The 18,006-nt window shown below is 39.5% G+C and overlaps 1 protein-coding gene across 2 annotated transcripts in view; it reads left to right on the top strand.

The window, feature by feature from the left end:
• The first annotated feature begins 262 nt into the window (after nt 1-262).
• usp34.S (ubiquitin specific peptidase 34 S homeolog) overlaps nt 263-18,006 on the top strand; it is a 130,842-nt gene continuing 113,098 nt past the window's right edge. Inside the window, exons 1-4 of one of the 2 annotated variants that reach the window (XM_018264826.2) lie at nt 263-782; nt 9,191-9,278; nt 11,568-11,997; nt 16,660-16,710. In XM_018264826.2, the coding sequence (XP_018120315.1) occupies nt 740-782; nt 9,191-9,278; nt 11,568-11,997; nt 16,660-16,710 (612 nt within the window). In that variant the 5' untranslated portion in view covers nt 263-739. The remainder of the gene's footprint in view (nt 783-9,190; nt 9,279-11,567; nt 11,998-16,659; nt 16,711-18,006) is intronic. The other variant, XM_018264825.2, reaches the window with a different exon arrangement.

The following is an 18,006-nucleotide window of genomic DNA, read 5'->3' as shown; positions in this document are numbered from 1 at the left end:
TATAAACAAACTGCTGTGTAGCCATGGGGGCAGCCATTCAAGCACAGGATACACAGTAGATAACAGATAAGTACTACTATAGTTTATATAAACAAGCTGCTGTGTAGCCATGGGGGCAGCTATTCAAGCACAGGATACACAGTAGATAACAGATAAGTACTACTATAGTTTATATATAAGATACACAGTAGATAACAGATAAGTACTACTATATATAAACAAGCGGCTCCATATAGCGGAGGGGACAGACAAGTGAGAGACAGACAGGAGAGCGGTGTAATGAGACCGAGTGAAATTAATGGAGATTTCCCATAAAACAGCGTCAGATCCGTTTCTCAGCTAAAGGAGAGGATGCTGGGAAATTGACGTCACTTTTTTCCGAAGGGCGGGGGAGGCGAATTGGTGTAAGTTCCGAACGCCTTCCGGAAATAGCCGAGCGGTGCCGAACGTCCCCAACCAAAATGGCGGCGACTGTGGTGGTGATGATGGCTCGGTGGAAGCAGTGAGTGACTGTGCTTGTCGCCGCCACTGTCTAACAAGGCGCCTCGCTTTGCGTCTCGGTTTTATTGTGTCCGCGTTGCTTTTGGACTGTCCTACAATCCTCGTATTGCCACGGAATCTCTTCTTTACTGCTCGTCCCCTCCCCCTCCCCGGGCCTCGCTCCGCTACTCCCTGACACACCGGCCGGCGGGGCCGCGCTCCTCATCTCCATGCGCACGACGTGCTCCCGTCACCAATCATGTGTGAGATGTGCGCCGAGCTGCTGCTGCTGCTGAATGACAGTAAGTGACAGTACGGGAGCAGTGATGGCGAGAGGAAGCAGTCACTCGCTCTATAGAAACACATATATAGATATATATATCATGTGTATAATGTATAATGTGTGTAATGTACAGTATTCATGGCACCTGTCACACGACCCTCCAGCCGATTGTCTGTGACCTGAGCAGCACAGGTGTCACATGTACAGAGCACGAGCTGCAGCTTCCGCCATGTGCAGTGAGGGCATTGCCAGCACTTGGGCTGATGAATGATACAGATGATCCAGATGTTGGGCTGCAGGTCACGTGACAGTTTAGGGTTAGACAGAAAAAGAGAATTTCATCTGATCCCCCAATGTCAGAGGGCTCCCTGGAGAAGCCGAGTGTTACATACTTTTTATATTGGTTTTCAGTAAGTCATGGAACCTGCAGCCCTCCAGCTGTTGTTGGACTGGAAGCTCATTGGCTGAAGCGCAGGGAGTTGTCATTGAGTCTCACATCAGGCCGACTGCTCCTGTATAAAGTATAAGAAACAAGGGGAAGTTGTCCTCACTAATGTAATCAGACTGTGACCATAAAATACACACAGACAACAACCTCTGCACATTTAGACATTATCTGGATCAGCTGGCAGTTAGGCAGGATAAAAAAGTAAAAAGGTTGAACTTGATGGACGTGTGTCTCTTTTTCAACCTAAATTACTGTGTTACTATGTTAAAGAAGCCATAGACGCACAGATAAAAACAATTTTTCCTACGATATTCAGTGCGTGTCTGGTGGCAAATGAGCCGATTAATATCAGCAGAAAACGTGGATATTGGTCGGCTCGTCAGAAAATTTGGATCGGGTGCCTTTGAAGTTGGGATGCACAGAATCTGCTATCTTGGATTCGGCCAAACCACCGAATCCTTCTTGAATGATTTGTCCGAATACCGAATCCAAATCCTAATTTGCATATGTAAATCAGGGGTGGAAAGGTTGAAAACATGTTTTACTTGTTTAGTGACAAAAAGTCACATCATTTCCCTCCCACCCCTAATTTGCGTATGCAAATTAGGATTCAGATTCGGTTCAGCCAGGCAGAAGAACTCTGGATTTGGTGGATCCCTACTTTGAAGGAACCCAAACATGAGCCATTGTTAGTGCTGAATGGTCAGATACAGGTAGAATTGTATTGTTTCTATATGTATATCTGACCATTCAGCTCTACACGTGTGGATTGAAACCAACCATCTTTCTTGGAAACATCTTTAACAAGAAATATCGTAATTGTTACGTCTATGGCCACCTTTAAGCTACTAAAAAATGCCTTCGTCTTTTATTGGCCACCAGTGGGATCACCTGACTGTAGCTGCAAATGGTGGGGGCTACAACATGGAGCCACTGCTCCTGTATAAACTATAACTATTTTACTGTGTAAAATGTATAATGAAGCAATAGAATTGTTAATGAATCAGATGAAAGTTGAGTGTAGGACTGGCCAGATATGGGATGAGTTTATTATTAAATATATTGCAATATAGGGACAAACAATCCCTGTTTTGTTAAAGGGGAAGGCATTTTTCAGTAGCAGTAGCACAAAATGTCTCAATGTCCTAAATATATTGATAATGGGTTGAGTGCAGAGGACATATATATTTGTATATACAGTAGAACCCCCATTTTACATCCCCTCATTACATTGTTGTTTTGTAGTCCCACCTATATATTATGTATAAAACATTTCCCTGATTTTACATTTTCCTGGATTTTACACCATTTTTTCTGGTCCCATGAAAAAACATAAGTTTCAACTGTATAAATGTTGTGGTCACAGCCCGTTTAATGGTTGATAAGCGGTGAGCACAAGTTTTGTTTGTTCTTGCTGTTAACTACACATCAAGTTATTGGAGAATAAAAGTAGAAATCAGTGGGCCGGACTGGCAATCTGTAGATTCTGGCAAATGCCACAGGGGCTGCTGGAAGATCCATACTCAGTGACTATTGATTGGGCTGTTTGGGCCTCTGTCTATTAGAAATGACAGGACCTATTTTGAATCCCAATTGGGAATTGACTGGCACCAACAAGTCTAGTTCTAAGCTGATACCCTGGGTGGACTGTCTCTTTGGCTTTATAAAAACGCACAAGCCCAGTTTACTTTGTGCAGAGCTCACAGCCACCATTTTGTTGCCATGTGATTGGAGCTGGCCCAGAATTCTCCAGGGAAGTTGTGAATTGTGTGTGTGAGCCCCGACCCCTGCAAGCCATGGGCAAGAAGATGGTGGTTGTTTACTCTTCACAAAGTACCCCAGCCGGTTGGCTTTATAGTTTGTTGGTAATTAGTCATTTATTTTGCTTGTGTCGTCCCTTCATCAGCTTTTGTAACATTCCAACGTCGCTGACTCTGCTTGTCCCTCTCACTTGTGTATTATCTGATTTAGTAGGAGCATATAGAGGGGACGTTTTAACCCATTACAACTTTAAGATAATTATTCATTTTTTTGGTTATAGTTTCTGGTGTTCCCATTATAATTACCATTTCAAGCTCTCAAATAAGGGTCACTGAATTTGAGCAGCCAGAACATTGTTGCACTCCGAGTCTACCGTTTTATTGTTATTGCTACTTTTTAGTTCCTTATCTTTCTATACAGGCTCTCTTCTATACATATTGCAATGTAAGCCACTGCCTGGTTACTAGGGTATATTGTGTCCTAGCAACCAGATAGCTGCTGAAAGTCCAAACTGTAGAGCTGCTCAACATAAAATTAAAAAAGATCAATTATCTACATTGGTGATCACCAACCAGTGGCTCCTGAGCAACGTTATACTCCGACACCACTGGCCTCAAAACAGGTGCATATTTTTTTGAATTTCTTGAAGGCAAGTTTTAGTTGCATAAAACCCTTGTGTACTGCCAAACACAGCCTCCTGTAGGCTGCAGGCCCTCATAGGGGCTACTGATAGCCAATCACAGCCCATATTTGGCACCCCATGAGTTTGCGTTGCTCCCCAGTTTATTTTTACATTTAAATGTGGCTCACAGGGAGGACCCCATGTCTACATCATGTTAAAAGTTAATTAAAAGTCAAACTACCTTTTTAACACGTTGGGTTTTGTTGCACAACTAATGCATCAGGGATCTGGCAGGCTTAGTCAAAGGAATTGTTCTGTGTGAAAATATAAAAACTGGGTAAATAGGCTGTGCAAAATATAAAATGTTACTTTCTAGTATAGTTAGTTAGGCAAAAATGTAATGTATAAAGGCTGGAGTGAGTGGATGTGTAACATAATAGCCAGAACACTACTTCCTGCTTTTCAGCTCTCTTGCTTTACAATTACTGGTTACCAGGCAGTAACCAATCAGAGACTTGAGGGGGGCTTCATGGGTCATAACTGTTGCTTTTGAATCTGAGCTGAATGCAAAGGATCAATTACAAACTCACTGAACAGTTATGTCCCATGTGGCCCCCCTTATAGTCACTGACTAACTCAGAGTTAGAGAGCTGAAAAGCAGGAAGTAGAGTTCTGGCTATTATGTTACACATCCACTCACTCCAGCCTTTATACATTACATTTTTGCCTAATTAACTATATTAGATACATTGTTTATTTTGAACAGCCTATTTATTTACCCAGTTTTTATTTTTATACTGAACTGTTCCTTTAAAGGATTGTCAGTTACTAATTCTGAGGTCCAAAAATGTATTCAGATGCTTTTTCCCTACCATAAATGAATCAAAATGTATTTTCTCACAGTTAATCCGCATGAAGAGACACCAAAGATAATTGTGATGTGTAGCCCCCAAACCTGCCATTTTTTTTGTGTTCTTGTGCTTTTTATCTGTTGTTTCTGGTTGGTTTTCCCCTTATCAGCCTGTAAGTTTAATTCAGTATTAAGACCAGTGTTGTCCAATGGTGCAGCAATGGCAGAGCAGAAAAGACAGATCCGTTTCCATCCTTTGTGCAATGACAGGGATGGGATTAGATTGTGAGCACATGGGTGAATTGTGGAGTCAATTGTGTTTCTGTACCAAAATCTGCCTTGTGTGTGTTGGTTAATTGTGTGCCTATGAGTGTATACTGAAGGATGAGGGTGGGTTTGTGTTGCTTATTTACACTAGTGGAGACAAGTGTGATACTGTGAAATACTTGGGATCACCATATTGGGTTTTCCTTGATGATGGTTTGGTGGCTTAGACGTTTTATGATTAAATTTGTTTTCACCTGCAGAGAATCAATCACTGGGGCCAGAATATTCTTGGGCAATACCAGGTTGATAGACTTGTATAGTACTGAAAGATTTTCTCCTCCAATATTGAGTCAAGAGTCTTACACTAAGCTTTTCCCACAATAATAAACAAACTTGTCTCTTACCTGCCAGGTATAGTCAGCGCTACAGTTCAGGATATCACAATAATTCACAATAATTGAGTGCGTCTACTGCTGCGCTCCCCTGTGGCTGAACAGAATAAAGCACAACGCAGGGGAGCGCAGGAAAACCTGCCTGTGTGTAAGAGCCCTAAAGGTATGAAGATCCAAATTACAGAAAGATCCTTTATCCAGAAAACCCCAGGTCCCGAGCATTCTGGATAACAGGTCCCATACCTGCATTAGTTTTAGTATTTTTTTTTTGTGCACACTGCTTTTAAAGGAGACCTGTTATGTTAAAGGGATACTGTCATGAGAAATTTTTTTTCCAAAATGAATCAGTTAATGTGCTGCTCCAGCAGAATTCTGCACTGAAATCCATTTCTCAAAAGAGCAAACAGATTTTTTTATATTCAATTTTGAAATCTGACATGGGGCTAGACATATTGTCAGTTTCCCAGCTGCCCCTGGTCATGTGACTTGTGCTCTGATAAACTTCAGTCACTCTTTACTGCTGTACTGCAAGTTGGACTGATATCACCCCCTCCCTTTCCCCCCCAGCAGCCTAACAACAGAACAATGGGAAGGTAACCAGATAGCAGCTCCCTAACACACGATAACAGCTGCCTGGTAGATCTAAGAACAACACTCAATAGTAAAATCCAGGTCCCACTGAGACACATTCAGTTACATTGAGAAGGAAAAACAGCAGCCTGCCAGAAAGCATTTCTCCCCTAAAGTGCAGGCACAAGTCACATGACATGGGGCAGCTGGGAAATTGACAAAATGTCTAGCCCCATGTCAGATTTCAAAATTGAATATAAAAAAATCTGTTTGCTCTTTTGAGAAATGGATTTCAGTGCAGAATTCTGCTGGAGCAGCACTATTAACTGATGTGTTTTGAAAAAAAAAAAAAATTACACATGACAGTATCCCTTTAAAAACAAGAATGTGCCAGTGCATTAGATTATTTTTCATTATAGAAGAAATGTGCTGAAACAAGTTAGTTTCAGGCTGATTTGTTAAAAATAACTGCAAAAATGTACTAATTCCACCCACCTGTTTCACTTTCTACTGCCTCCTTTCTTGGGCTGTACATGGGAGCTGGCGACACTCATCACACTTCACTGTAGCATAGGAACCAATCAGCAGCTAGCAGGACCTGATAGGGAACTGAAGCCTGTCTTTGCTTATGTGACTGCAGGGCTGTGATTGGCTGTCCACCCCTCATTTGACACACAGACAGGGACCGTATCAGAACTATAGGGAACTCCAATGAAGGAACTGTTTTTAAAGAAAATCTACATTTTTAGTTCAATGCGAGACCTATACCATATATTATTCACAATTACCTACAAGACGGGGCATTTTTAGTTCTCTTACATGTCTCCTTTAGTTCTGAACTGCTGAAGCATTGCAGAAATACCCGAATTACTGTGTGACTTTACCTCTCTAACACACAATACATTAAGGACAACTTTTTTTTTACTATAAAATTGAGACGTATAAAGTAAACTTTTATGTTGAAAACACAATGGATTTTAAACTCCCCAAACACCCTGCGTGTGCCAATATTAAATATTTATAGTTTGTATGGAGATTTTTGGCTTGTACAGTTCAAACACCCACCAAAGTAGGAGAGTAACCGAGTATTGAAGAAGAGACTGGAATATGAATAGGAGAGGGCTGATTAGAAAGACGAATAATAAAAAATAACAATAAATGTGTAGCCTTGCAGAGCATTTCCATTTTAGATAGGACCAGTGATCCCCCATTTAAAAGCCGAAGAGAATCTGAAGAAAAAAGCAAATAATTCAAAAACCTTAAAAAAACAAAATTGAGGCCAAATGAAAAGTTGCTTAGAATTGGCCGTTCTATAACTTAAAGGTGAATCAATCCTTTCATGAAAATAGTAATGGCTCTTATATATATGAATTTTTTACATTCAAATGTATTGTCTGTAATCTTTCTTCATGTTGAGACCAGGTAGTCTCATTATATTTCCATTTAATGTCTGTAACCTGCCTCCTTGTGCCGGAATGTTCTTCTTATTGTTATTATATGAGCTAATGGCTGTATTCTTGTTGTGCTGAGCAGGCTCCTTGTATTAAATGACCTTGTAGTTCTTCTCCATTACATTTACTATGGGACGTCTGACCACGAGAAACAACATTAAAGCAAAGCTGCTTCTGTAAAAAGCTCTGTCCATACAAAGCAATTATTTAAGTTGGATTAATTGTGTGACAATGTTTGTTACAGTCGCTTTGAACAACAAATGTTTATATCCCTGGGACCTGCCCGTTTTTATGATCCGTAGGGATGGGCGAAGTTTTTTTGCCTTGTTTCGCCGCGAACATGACACCCATAGATTTTCAAAACAAATTTAGCCGCGTGACAAATTTTTTGACGCCCATAGACTTTAACGGGCGTCGGGGACATCTAGCCGGCGGCAAATTTTTGGTGAAACGGGTCAAATTCGCCCATCCCTAATGATCAGCTGTCGAGGGAGTTTCCCAAGTCTGTATTACTAATGGCAACATCCACCATCATAGAGGAACCAAGACACAGGAATAAATCCCAGTAAAATATAAACTATATGATAGATCTGTTTGTGATGTTAAAGGGGAAGGAAACCTAGTCGGCGCAAACCCCCCACCCCCCTCCCGTTTGTTGCCCACCCTCCCTCCTCCCCCCTGGCCTACCCGTCCCGCTGGGCAAATGCCCCTAACTTGTTACTTACCCTTCTGCGCAGGTCCAGTCCAGGGAGTTCACAGACGACATCTTCTTCCACGCGATCTTCTTCCTGCGTTGAACGGCGTTTTGGCGCATGCGCAGTAGGATCATTTCGCCGGTACGGATCTACTGCGCATGCGCCGTTCAAAGCAGGAAGAAGATCGGGTGGAAGAAGATGGCGTCTGTGAACTCCCTGGACTGGACCTGCGCAGAAGGGTAAGTAACACGTTAGGGGCATTTGCCCAGCGGGACGGGTAGGCCAGGGGGGAGGAGGGAGGGTGGGCAACACACGGGAGGGGGGGTGGGTGGTTTTGCGCCGACTAGGTTTCCTTCCCCTTTAAAGGAGAAGGAAAGGTTAAAACTAAGTAAGCCTTATCAGAAAGGTCCATCTAAATATACCAGTAAACCCCCAAAGTAATGCTGCTCTGAGTCCCCTGTCAAAAGAAACACTGCATTTCTTACCTTCTATTGTGTACTCATGGGCTTCTGTATCAGACTTCCTGCCTTCAACTTATACCTCATTGCCCTGGGCAAGAGCATGCTCAGTTTGCTCCTCTTCCCCCACCCCCTCCCTTCTCTTCTGTAATCTGAGCCCAGAGCAGGGAGAGACTCAGGCAGGAAGTGATGTCACACCACGTTAATACTGCAGCTGCTATCCTAAACAAACAGAGAGTTTCTAGAGCTTTTTACTCAGGTATGGAAAAGCATTCTACAGAATAAATATAGCATTCTATCTTGCACTATTGTGGCTAATCTATTGGCAATAAAATGCCTCCGTAGCTTTCCTTCTCCTTTAAGGACCTGCAGGGCCATACAATGCATAACAGTACAATATAAATAAAAGTACAATATATAAAAATACTCTTAATACAATAAACATAGTACACAGAGCTCATATAAGAACACAGAGCTTAAGTGCTATGTGGTAAGGAGATCCCTGCCCCGTAGAGCTTACACTCTACAAATTGGAGGGGAAAAAGTGCATAAGGCATTGTCCAATACTAGACTAATGTTCTAGTGCTCCAAAAGGTTCACTGTTAGGGGCAGATTTATCAAAAGAGAGAGTTTTTTTTTTACCTCGAATGACCTCAAAACTCAAATCTTATTTAAGAAAAAACTCGAACATCTAAAACTCTTAATATTACCGACCCAAAAACGTGAATTGAATTCCTATACTTTATGTCGCTCCTTTCCAAAATAGGTATAAAGTGTGCAGCTCAGCCTTTTGGGGCGTCACATTGCTGAGCCCCTTATCAACCCCATTAAACCCCTTTTTATAAATTGTAGTCAAACAAGTGACCAATTATTCTTTTGTCTAATTTCTGGTTTCATTTTGTTTTAATTCCAGTCTCGGACTCTGAAGGCAGTGATGGATTACAGCTCCGAAAAGAACATGCTCTCAAGATATTTGCATATATTAATTCTTGGGCTCAGAGGTAATGGAAACTGTCATTTTTGTCATGTTTTATTCTTGAGTTTTCTTTTATCCCAAAGGGGTTGTTCATCTTCCAAAAACCTTTTTCAGTTGTTTTCAGATTGTTCCCCAGAAATAAAGACTTTTTTCAATTACTTTCCATTATGTATTTTTTACTATTTTTCCAAAATCTAAGATTAAAGTTGAATGTCCCTGTCTCTGGTGTTTCAGTCAGGTCAGTAATTCTGCTGCGGACTCTGAACTGTTAAAATTTGCTTCAATTCGTTGATCCATTTAGTTGATACAATTAGTTAATACATTTAGTTGCTATAATTAGTTGCTACATTTAGTTGCTATAATTAGTTGATACAATTAGTTGCTATAATTAGTTGATACAATTAGTAGATACATTTCTCAGCAGTATCTGTGGAATATTAGCAACTATTGTATCAAGTCTAACAGCTGCCTTTAATAAAAACCAGAAATTCTGCTCAGCAGGGACAAAGGTAAGAAATTTATCAACTAAATGTATCAATTCAGAACAGTTTACAGGGTCGGAGACCCCCCCTCCCAGAGGTGTAAAATGTCACTTTTTTCACTTCAATATTAGAAAAACGGTGACGCATAGAAAATAGAAAGTAATTGGAAAAAGTGGTTATTTCTGGTGATCTATCTGAAAACAACTAGGTGTTTGAATATGAACAACCCCTTTAAAGAGATACTCTAGTTTTCTATAAAAAAAATCCATAGGAGCACATTATTATTACTATATTAGAATTTGCTGCATCTGTTATTCTCATCTGGATTCAGCACAATCTTTCAGTAGACTGAACAGTTTTTATTTGTACAGCAGCCCATGGAGAGATCCCAGCCCACGCATCCAGAATAAAGACCCCAAGTAGATGTATTAGGGATGCCCCGAATCCAGAATTCGGTTTGGGATTTGGCCTTTTTCAGCAGGACTCGGATTCGGCAGAATCCTTCTGCCCGGCCGAACCGAATCCTAATTAGGGGCAGGGAGGTAAATCGCGTGACTTTTTGTTAAAAAACAAGGAAGTGAAAAATGTTTTCCCTTCCCACCCCTCATTTGCATATGCAAATTAGGATTCAGTTCGGTATTCGCCAAATCTTTCGCGGTTCGGCTGAATCCAAGATAGTGGATCCCTAATATGTATCAATAAAAGCTCACCAGTATAAAGGTTGGTTTGGAGTCCCATACACAAAATTACAGTCAAGGGGAGCAGAATAAAGTGAAAACAATGCTGGACTCTCAAATACTCCAGACATGTCCATTATAACATGTGCACAGAAGTCCTAACGCATTTCGTGCAAACATGAAAATGAATCTGAGACTCACTTGTGCCTGACACAAGAAATGGGAAGAGCTCCTGCGGCTCCATCTTTCACTCATCACAGTAGCACCGCTGGGTAACGAGTGGCTTTGGTAGAGAGCATGTGTATCTGTGGCATTTAGACTAGTGCTAGATTGTTCAAATAAGGGACTTTCAGGACAAAATCCAAACTTCTACCAGGTGCTAACAAAGGATTTAGCACAGAGGAGACGATATTGTTTGTGCAAAACACAATGGATGTTCAAACTGAGCTGTAGAGAAAACTAGGATATGTCTGTAACAATATAATTTGCATAAAATGCATTTTTTGTCATATGAACTCAAAAATGAGTTCTCAGGACTGTTTGTTTTCCTTATTCCCAATGCTCATAAAGTCGTGCCCTTTACTATTGGGTTGGTGCTCATCACAGTTCTATTAATCTGAAGCACAAATACTTTCTTTTTGTTTAAAACCTTTTCTCGTCAGGCCAATATCTAGGTGGGTTTCTATATAAATTGCCAGAGTGTTCATGAGCTGCTGTTTTCTTTTGCATTTTGGATGGAGACTTAGCTATTCTGTACTCTGACCTTCCATGTACTGAATATTCATATATAATACACAAAAGCCATGAATATCCTGTAAATTATATCCTTATAAACGGTGAGTTCTGATGTCATCAGTTATAAACGGTGAGTTCTGATGTCATTTCTGTCACATGACTCACTGAAACGTGTGTATTATAATAAATAAAGTACCCCCAGTTGCAAAATATGAGGATATTAGAAGTTACCTCAGAGTTCCATGACCTGTATAAAAATACTCGGCCTTTGGCCTCGTACTTTTATATGGTCATGAAACTCCTCGGTAACTTATAATATCCCTATATTTTACAAAAAGGGGTACTTTATTCACTATATCATGTCTGATTTAGCTGTTTTTAATCCACCTCAAAATGAAATAACTTGTTTTCTCTTTCCAGGCAGTGTCTGTGTTGTTTTAAGGAGTACAAGCATTTGGAAATCTTCAACCAAGTTGTCTGTGCCCTTATTAATTTGGTAATTGGCCAAGTCCAAGCCCTTCAGGACCAGCTTGTAAAAATTGTCACTACTAGCCCTGAGTCTAACTGGCAAGATGAGCATAAGCCATCGGAGGAGGAGCTGCTGAATGTAGAAAAGGAGCCCCAAGATGAGGAGGAGGAGGGGGAGGAGAGGGGCAACCCCCAGGAAAAGACACTAGATAACGCAAGAACTTGTAACCCGACTGAAGAAGAATCAATAAAAAGCACTGAAACGTTTCATTTATGGAGTACTGACGAAAAAGAAAAACTGTTGTTGTGTGTTGCGAAAATCTTTCAAATTCAGTTTCCTCTCTATACGGCTTACAAGCATAACACCCACCCCACCATAGAGGTACTTTGTTTTGTGGAGCTTTTGTGCTGTGTGTATGTGTTCATGATAACTACCCAGTGTCATAATACAGCTATAGGATCTGTTGTCTGGAAACCCGTTATCCAGAAATCTCTGAATTACAGAAAGGCCATCTCCTATAGACTCCATTATTATCAAATAAATGATTTAAAGTATCTTGTACTTTATCCCGGCTAAGAGATAATTGATCCTTATTGGAGGCAAAATCAGCCTATTGGGTTTAATTAAAGGGTTGTTTACTGTCAGGCAACTGGTTGTTTTCAGATAGATCACCAGAAATAACTTTTTTCCAATTACTTTCTATTTTCTATGTGTCACCGTTTTTTCTAATATTGTGTAAATATAAGTATTGCGTAAATTAAGTGTAAAGTCTGATTTTTCACCTTCTAACGCAGCTCTGGGAGGGGGGTGGGGTCGCCGACCCTGTAAACTGTTCTAAATTGATACATTTAGTTGATATATGTGTTATCTTTGTCCCTGATGAGCAGAATCTCTGGGTTTCATTACAGGCAGCTGTTAGACTTGATACAATAGTTACTAATATTCCACAGATACTGCTGAGAAATGGATCAACTAAACGTATCAACTAAATGAAGCAAATTATAACAGTTCAGAATCTGCACCTGAATTACTGAGCTGCCAGACTCAAACACCAGAGACGGGAGCATTTAACTTAAAAATTAGATTTTGGGAAAATGGTAAAAAAGAAATATTTTTGAAAAAAATCCTTATTTCTGGGGAACAATCTGAAAACAACCGAACTGAAAAAGTGTTTGGAAGGTGAACAACCCCTTTAATGTTTAAATGCTTTTTTACTAAACTTATGGTATGGAGATCCAAATTGCATAAAGATCCATTATCTGGAAAACCCCAGGTCCTGAGAATTCTGGTTGTCTATTATATGTGTTCAGATCCTTGCCCGTTCCTCTAAATTTACTGAATAACAAATTCTGCAGAATCGCCGTGTAATATATGTGGTTTTTATGATTATTTCTGTTAGAGGCCGTTCTATGGGAAGAAACTGAAATGGTTGTTCAGTTCCATCAGATGAGCAACCTTGATCAAATTTGCCCAGACTAATGGGCCACACAGTCTGTTGTTTATACTTACTGTACCCCAAAAAAAGTAGTGGCAGACATAAACCCTCAAATAAGAAAATGATAAAAATACAATTTTACTAGTGCAAGGAAATTGAATTCTGCACAACTTTACAATATTCATTAATTAAGCACTTTCTGTGGGTTGTAATTTGCATTTGAAAGCAATATTTGTTAGGCATGCACTCAATCCATTATTTTGGATCCGGCAAACCCCCGTATCCTTTGCAAAAGATTTGGCCAAATACAGAACCAAATCCAACCCCTAATTTGCATATGCAAATTAGGGGTGGGAAGGGGAAAACACCTTTATCCCTTGTTTTGTGACAAGTCGTATGTTTTTCCTCCTAGCATATGCAATTTAGGATTTGGATTCAGTTCGACTGGGCAGAAGGATTCAGCCAATCCGAATCCTGCTGCAAAAGGCAGAATCCTGGTCGAATCCTGAACTGAATCCTGGATTCCGTGCATCCCTAATATTTGTCTGTGCCTTTCTGGTTTTGACTATTGAAACAGTGAAGCAGAAGTCGACTTCTCTTCCAACCAAGACTTATCTGTTAATAAGCTGACGAGTATCAAGGGACATAGTTATTGCTGCAAAGTAGTAAAGTGTGGAGGTTGCACAGCGTCCTAAATGTGGGCGGTGCCTCCTGCATGTAAATGAAGCACAAGTTAATAGCGGACCACCCTGTGCCCACCTACTTGGATTGAACTCTTTCTTCAAACAGGCACAGCATTCAATTGAAGGGGCAAATTACACAATGCAGGAGTCAGTGGGCAAAGTGCAAGAAACTGGCTGATATTGCCCCTGTGTTTGTGACCCAAATTGCAGTTTCAGCAGCAGGAGACTCCATTATTGTTTGACTATTACAGTCTTCAATCTCACAATTTGCTCACAAACGTTCTCACCCTAATTTACCATTATAAGCTCCTTCCAGAAAGCCAACAAAGTATGTGATGTAATTAGGGCCAGAGGCATTAAGTGCAGCAATTGCACCCTCACTTCATACAATTCATATCCGCTTTATGTTTTGCCTTATCCTAAGGAAATGTTTACACTTTTGTTAACATTTTGGTTTTTGTGGAGATAAGATTGTTACTTAGCACTGCGCTATTTAGTGTTTATGCACATGCCTATTATTGTTGCACAAATACATAGGGGGGAATTCACAAAAGTGGAGTAAAAGTGATCGTAAACTGGAGTAAAATACTTTCTCTATATTCACAAACAGAAATCTACCTAATTTCATATTTTGGTGAAAGAAAGACAGTTTACTGACACTTTACTGACACTTTTATGAATTTGTCAACGACATAAAAACAAAATTTTAAACAACATTTTCTCCCGACATTTTAAAAATGGAGTAAAGCTCAGTGTAACTCGTCCCCGTGTGTCAGATGAATTCTAATATAATCTGATTTGGTTCAGCCAATCTTCATTTCACCCCTCCTGTAGGTGCCCCATTGGGGAATTATTATCATATTAATAGGGATCAGCATTTTATAGTCAGGCCACAAGTTTGTGTCTAACCCTATAGGTGTAAATGCCTCATTAACTAAACAAGTAAAACACTCATTAAACAAAATAAGTGTATTTTATACAGTTTTATATGTAAAAGTTTATAACTTGTGTTATTTTACTAGTTTTCGCTTAATGAATGAGGCAATATTAGCAATTTGAGTGAATATATTATCTAAAGGAAAAGTAAAGCCTCCCAGGCATTTTTTTTTTTTAGTTTTAGCAGCAATTAGACACTTGACCTGAGATAATAAAACATATTTCTGATACAAATCCCTATATTATGCAAAATAGCATTTCTTGTATTTAGTCCCTTATATCTTGTTACAGAAGTGGAATTACACGAACATGTCGGCTGATTTAGAAAGCGCACGTTATCCTGAAAAAATGATGTATAATTTTCATAGGTAAAATAAACATAAACATAGGTTGATACATGTGTGCTCTGATAGGCTGATACCATATGTGCTCTGATAGGCTGATACCATATGTGCTCTGATAGGCTGATACCATGTGTGTCAGTGCATACTAAATACAAGGTGGAAAGCAGTAGATCTGTGTTTTCTCTGCCAGAAAAAGAAACAAGTGATTGGATCCCACAGAGCCAGCCAAAAATGTCCCATGTGACCCCCCCTTATAGTCACTGACTAACTCAGAGTTAGAGAGCTGAAAAGCAGGAAGTAGTGTTCTGGCTATTATGTTACACATCCACTCACTCCAGCCTTTATACATTACATTTTTGCCTAACTAACTATATTAGATACATTGTTTATTTTGCACAGTCTTATCTTTTTACCCAGTTTTTATTTTTATATTGAACTGTTCCTTAAAACTAATTTGTCCAAGTTTGTTCTTGCCTCTCTGTAGTTTGGATTGATTTATTTTTTCATGACAATCAAACCCATTAGCCACATTACATTTTTATATTGGTCACAGCTATAGGGAACTATTTGGATAATTTAAAGGACACATAAAGCCTAAATTTTCCTACCATGTATATGAGTTGGGCATATCTTCCCCACCCAAACCACATCATTTGTACTACATATACCCCTCCGTTTGCCAGCACATTTTCCTAAAGCAAATTGCAGCTTTCACCTGGCGGCCACATGTATGCAGTAAAGTTCATGCACAATGCAGGTTACACAGGCACAACATACTTAGATAACAAGTTCTGCTGGGATTAAACACTGTAATAGTTAAGCTGAGCTCAGGAGATGGGGTTAGGAGAAAAAATAGGATCAGACAAATAGATTCTATGGGAATCAGTAATGCTGTCTCTTCATTGGCTGTTAGACTGGAGGGTGTGTTTAGTAATCTGAGCTGAAAAAAACGGAGTATGCTCATAAGTCAACAGCCAAAGTAAGGGAGGGGGGAGAGTGGGTTAGAGGAGTAGAAGGATTTCTAAGTGATTAAGGGGATGCTGCAGCCTTACTTTTAACCTTTTAACAACCAGAGTGGCATGAATCTAAAGATTTCAAAGAGGCTGTTCACTGATTACATTTTTCTGGAGGGGGTTTTGCATGTCCTTTAATCTGCTTGTTTTGAAATTAGGGAGACCCTGAAAATTAGGTTCAGTTCTGGAACCCTCAGGTTTCAACTGAACCAAACTCTAAGTTTCTGGACAACTGAATGTGATATTTTGTGTTTGCAGCTTTCAATTTTTAATATTTACCAAACATTTTAATACAAAATAATATAATTAGGGTTTCGATTTGGCCAAATCATTTATTGCACATTTGGCATTTAGCTAAATCCAAAACTGATGGATTTGGTGCTTCTTTATTAAAACAGGACAAGATTATTGAAACGTTGGACAGGTTGTGGGCGAGCAGCAAATGTTTCTCCCTAGATCTCTGCTCAGACATTCTTGTAGTTGTCTCTGCATAAATCATGACATTTCCGTCCGCTCTCTCCTATTATTAAATACTGGGTTTTCTCTGCAAGATTGTTTTTCTATTAACTTGCATTGCATTTATTCAGCTGTGCTCTTCTTTACATATATTTGGTTTTTTTTTGTCTTTTTAGGATATCTCTGCTCAAGAAAGCAATATCTTAGGGGCCTTCTGTGATATGAATGTAAGTTTTACCCAAATTGTAATTATTATTTTTCTTTTTAAAAGAATTGAATAAACATAATTATTGCTATAATCTTAATTTTTGTCAAACCAAATTCTTATTCTCAATTTGATGTTGTAGCCATTGCTATAGAGGAATTGCTCCCACCCATGTGCAGCAGAGGAAAACATAAAGACCAAGTAAAAAGTTAATTCAAATTGAAATTCAAAACACATCAGTTAATAGTGCTGCTCCAGCAGAATTCTGCACTAAAATCCATTTCTGAAAAGAACAAACAGATTTTTTTATATTCAATTTTGAAATTTGACATGGGGCTAGACATATTGTCAGTTTCCCAGGTGCCCCCAGTCATGTGACTTGTGCTCTGATAAACTTCAGTCTCTCTTTACTGCTGTACTGCAAGTTGGACTGATCTCACCCCCCCCAGCAGCCTAACAACAGAACAATGGGAAGGTAACCAGATAGCAGCTCCCTAACACAAGATAACAGCTGCCTGGTAGATCTAAGAACAACACTCAATAGTAAAATCCAGGTCCCACTGAGACACATTCAGTTACATTGAGTAGGAGAAACAACAGGCTGCCAGAAAGCAGTTCCATCCTAAAGTGCTGGCTCTTTCTGAAATCACATGACCAGGCAAAATGAGCTGAGATGCACCTACACACCAATATTACAACTAAATACACTTGCTGCTTCAGGAATGACATTTTATATTGTACAGTGAATTATTTGCAGTGTAAACAGTGTCATTTAGAAATAAAAACTACACCATAAAAATCATGACACAATCCCTTTAATTCTCAAGTATGTACTAAAAATGATGAAAGGTGTTTCCTTTGGAAAGCTCATCACTTTATTTAGGTTATATTGTCTATTATTTGCCAGAATATGTCCTGCAACAGGGGTGTCTGTTTTAACACTTAACACTAAAAACAGGTTTATGCTGGCAGACAAATTCCAATGATAAAGTATAGGAGCAATATACAGGTATGGGATCCGTTATCCAGAAACCCGTTATCCAGAAATTACAGAAAGGCTGTTTCCCCTAGACTCCATTTTATCCAAATAATCCAAATTTTTAAAACTGATTTCCTTTTTCTCAGTAATAATAAAACAGTAGCTTGTACTTGATCCCAACTAAGATATAATTAATCCTTATTGGAGGCAAAACCAGCCTATTGGCTTTATTTCATGTTTACGTAATTTTCTAGTAGACTTAAGGTATAAAAGATCCAAATTACATAGAGATCCGTTATCAAGAAAACACCAGGTCTCAAGCATTCTGGATAGCAGGTC

Source organism: Xenopus laevis, chromosome 5S (assembly GCF_017654675.1).
Source record: "Xenopus laevis strain J_2021 chromosome 5S, Xenopus_laevis_v10.1, whole genome shotgun sequence".
NCBI lineage: Eukaryota > Metazoa > Chordata > Amphibia > Anura > Pipidae > Xenopus > Xenopus laevis.
The sequence above is the reverse complement of the archived record's forward strand: the minus strand, read 5'-3'. Positions and strand labels throughout refer to the sequence as shown.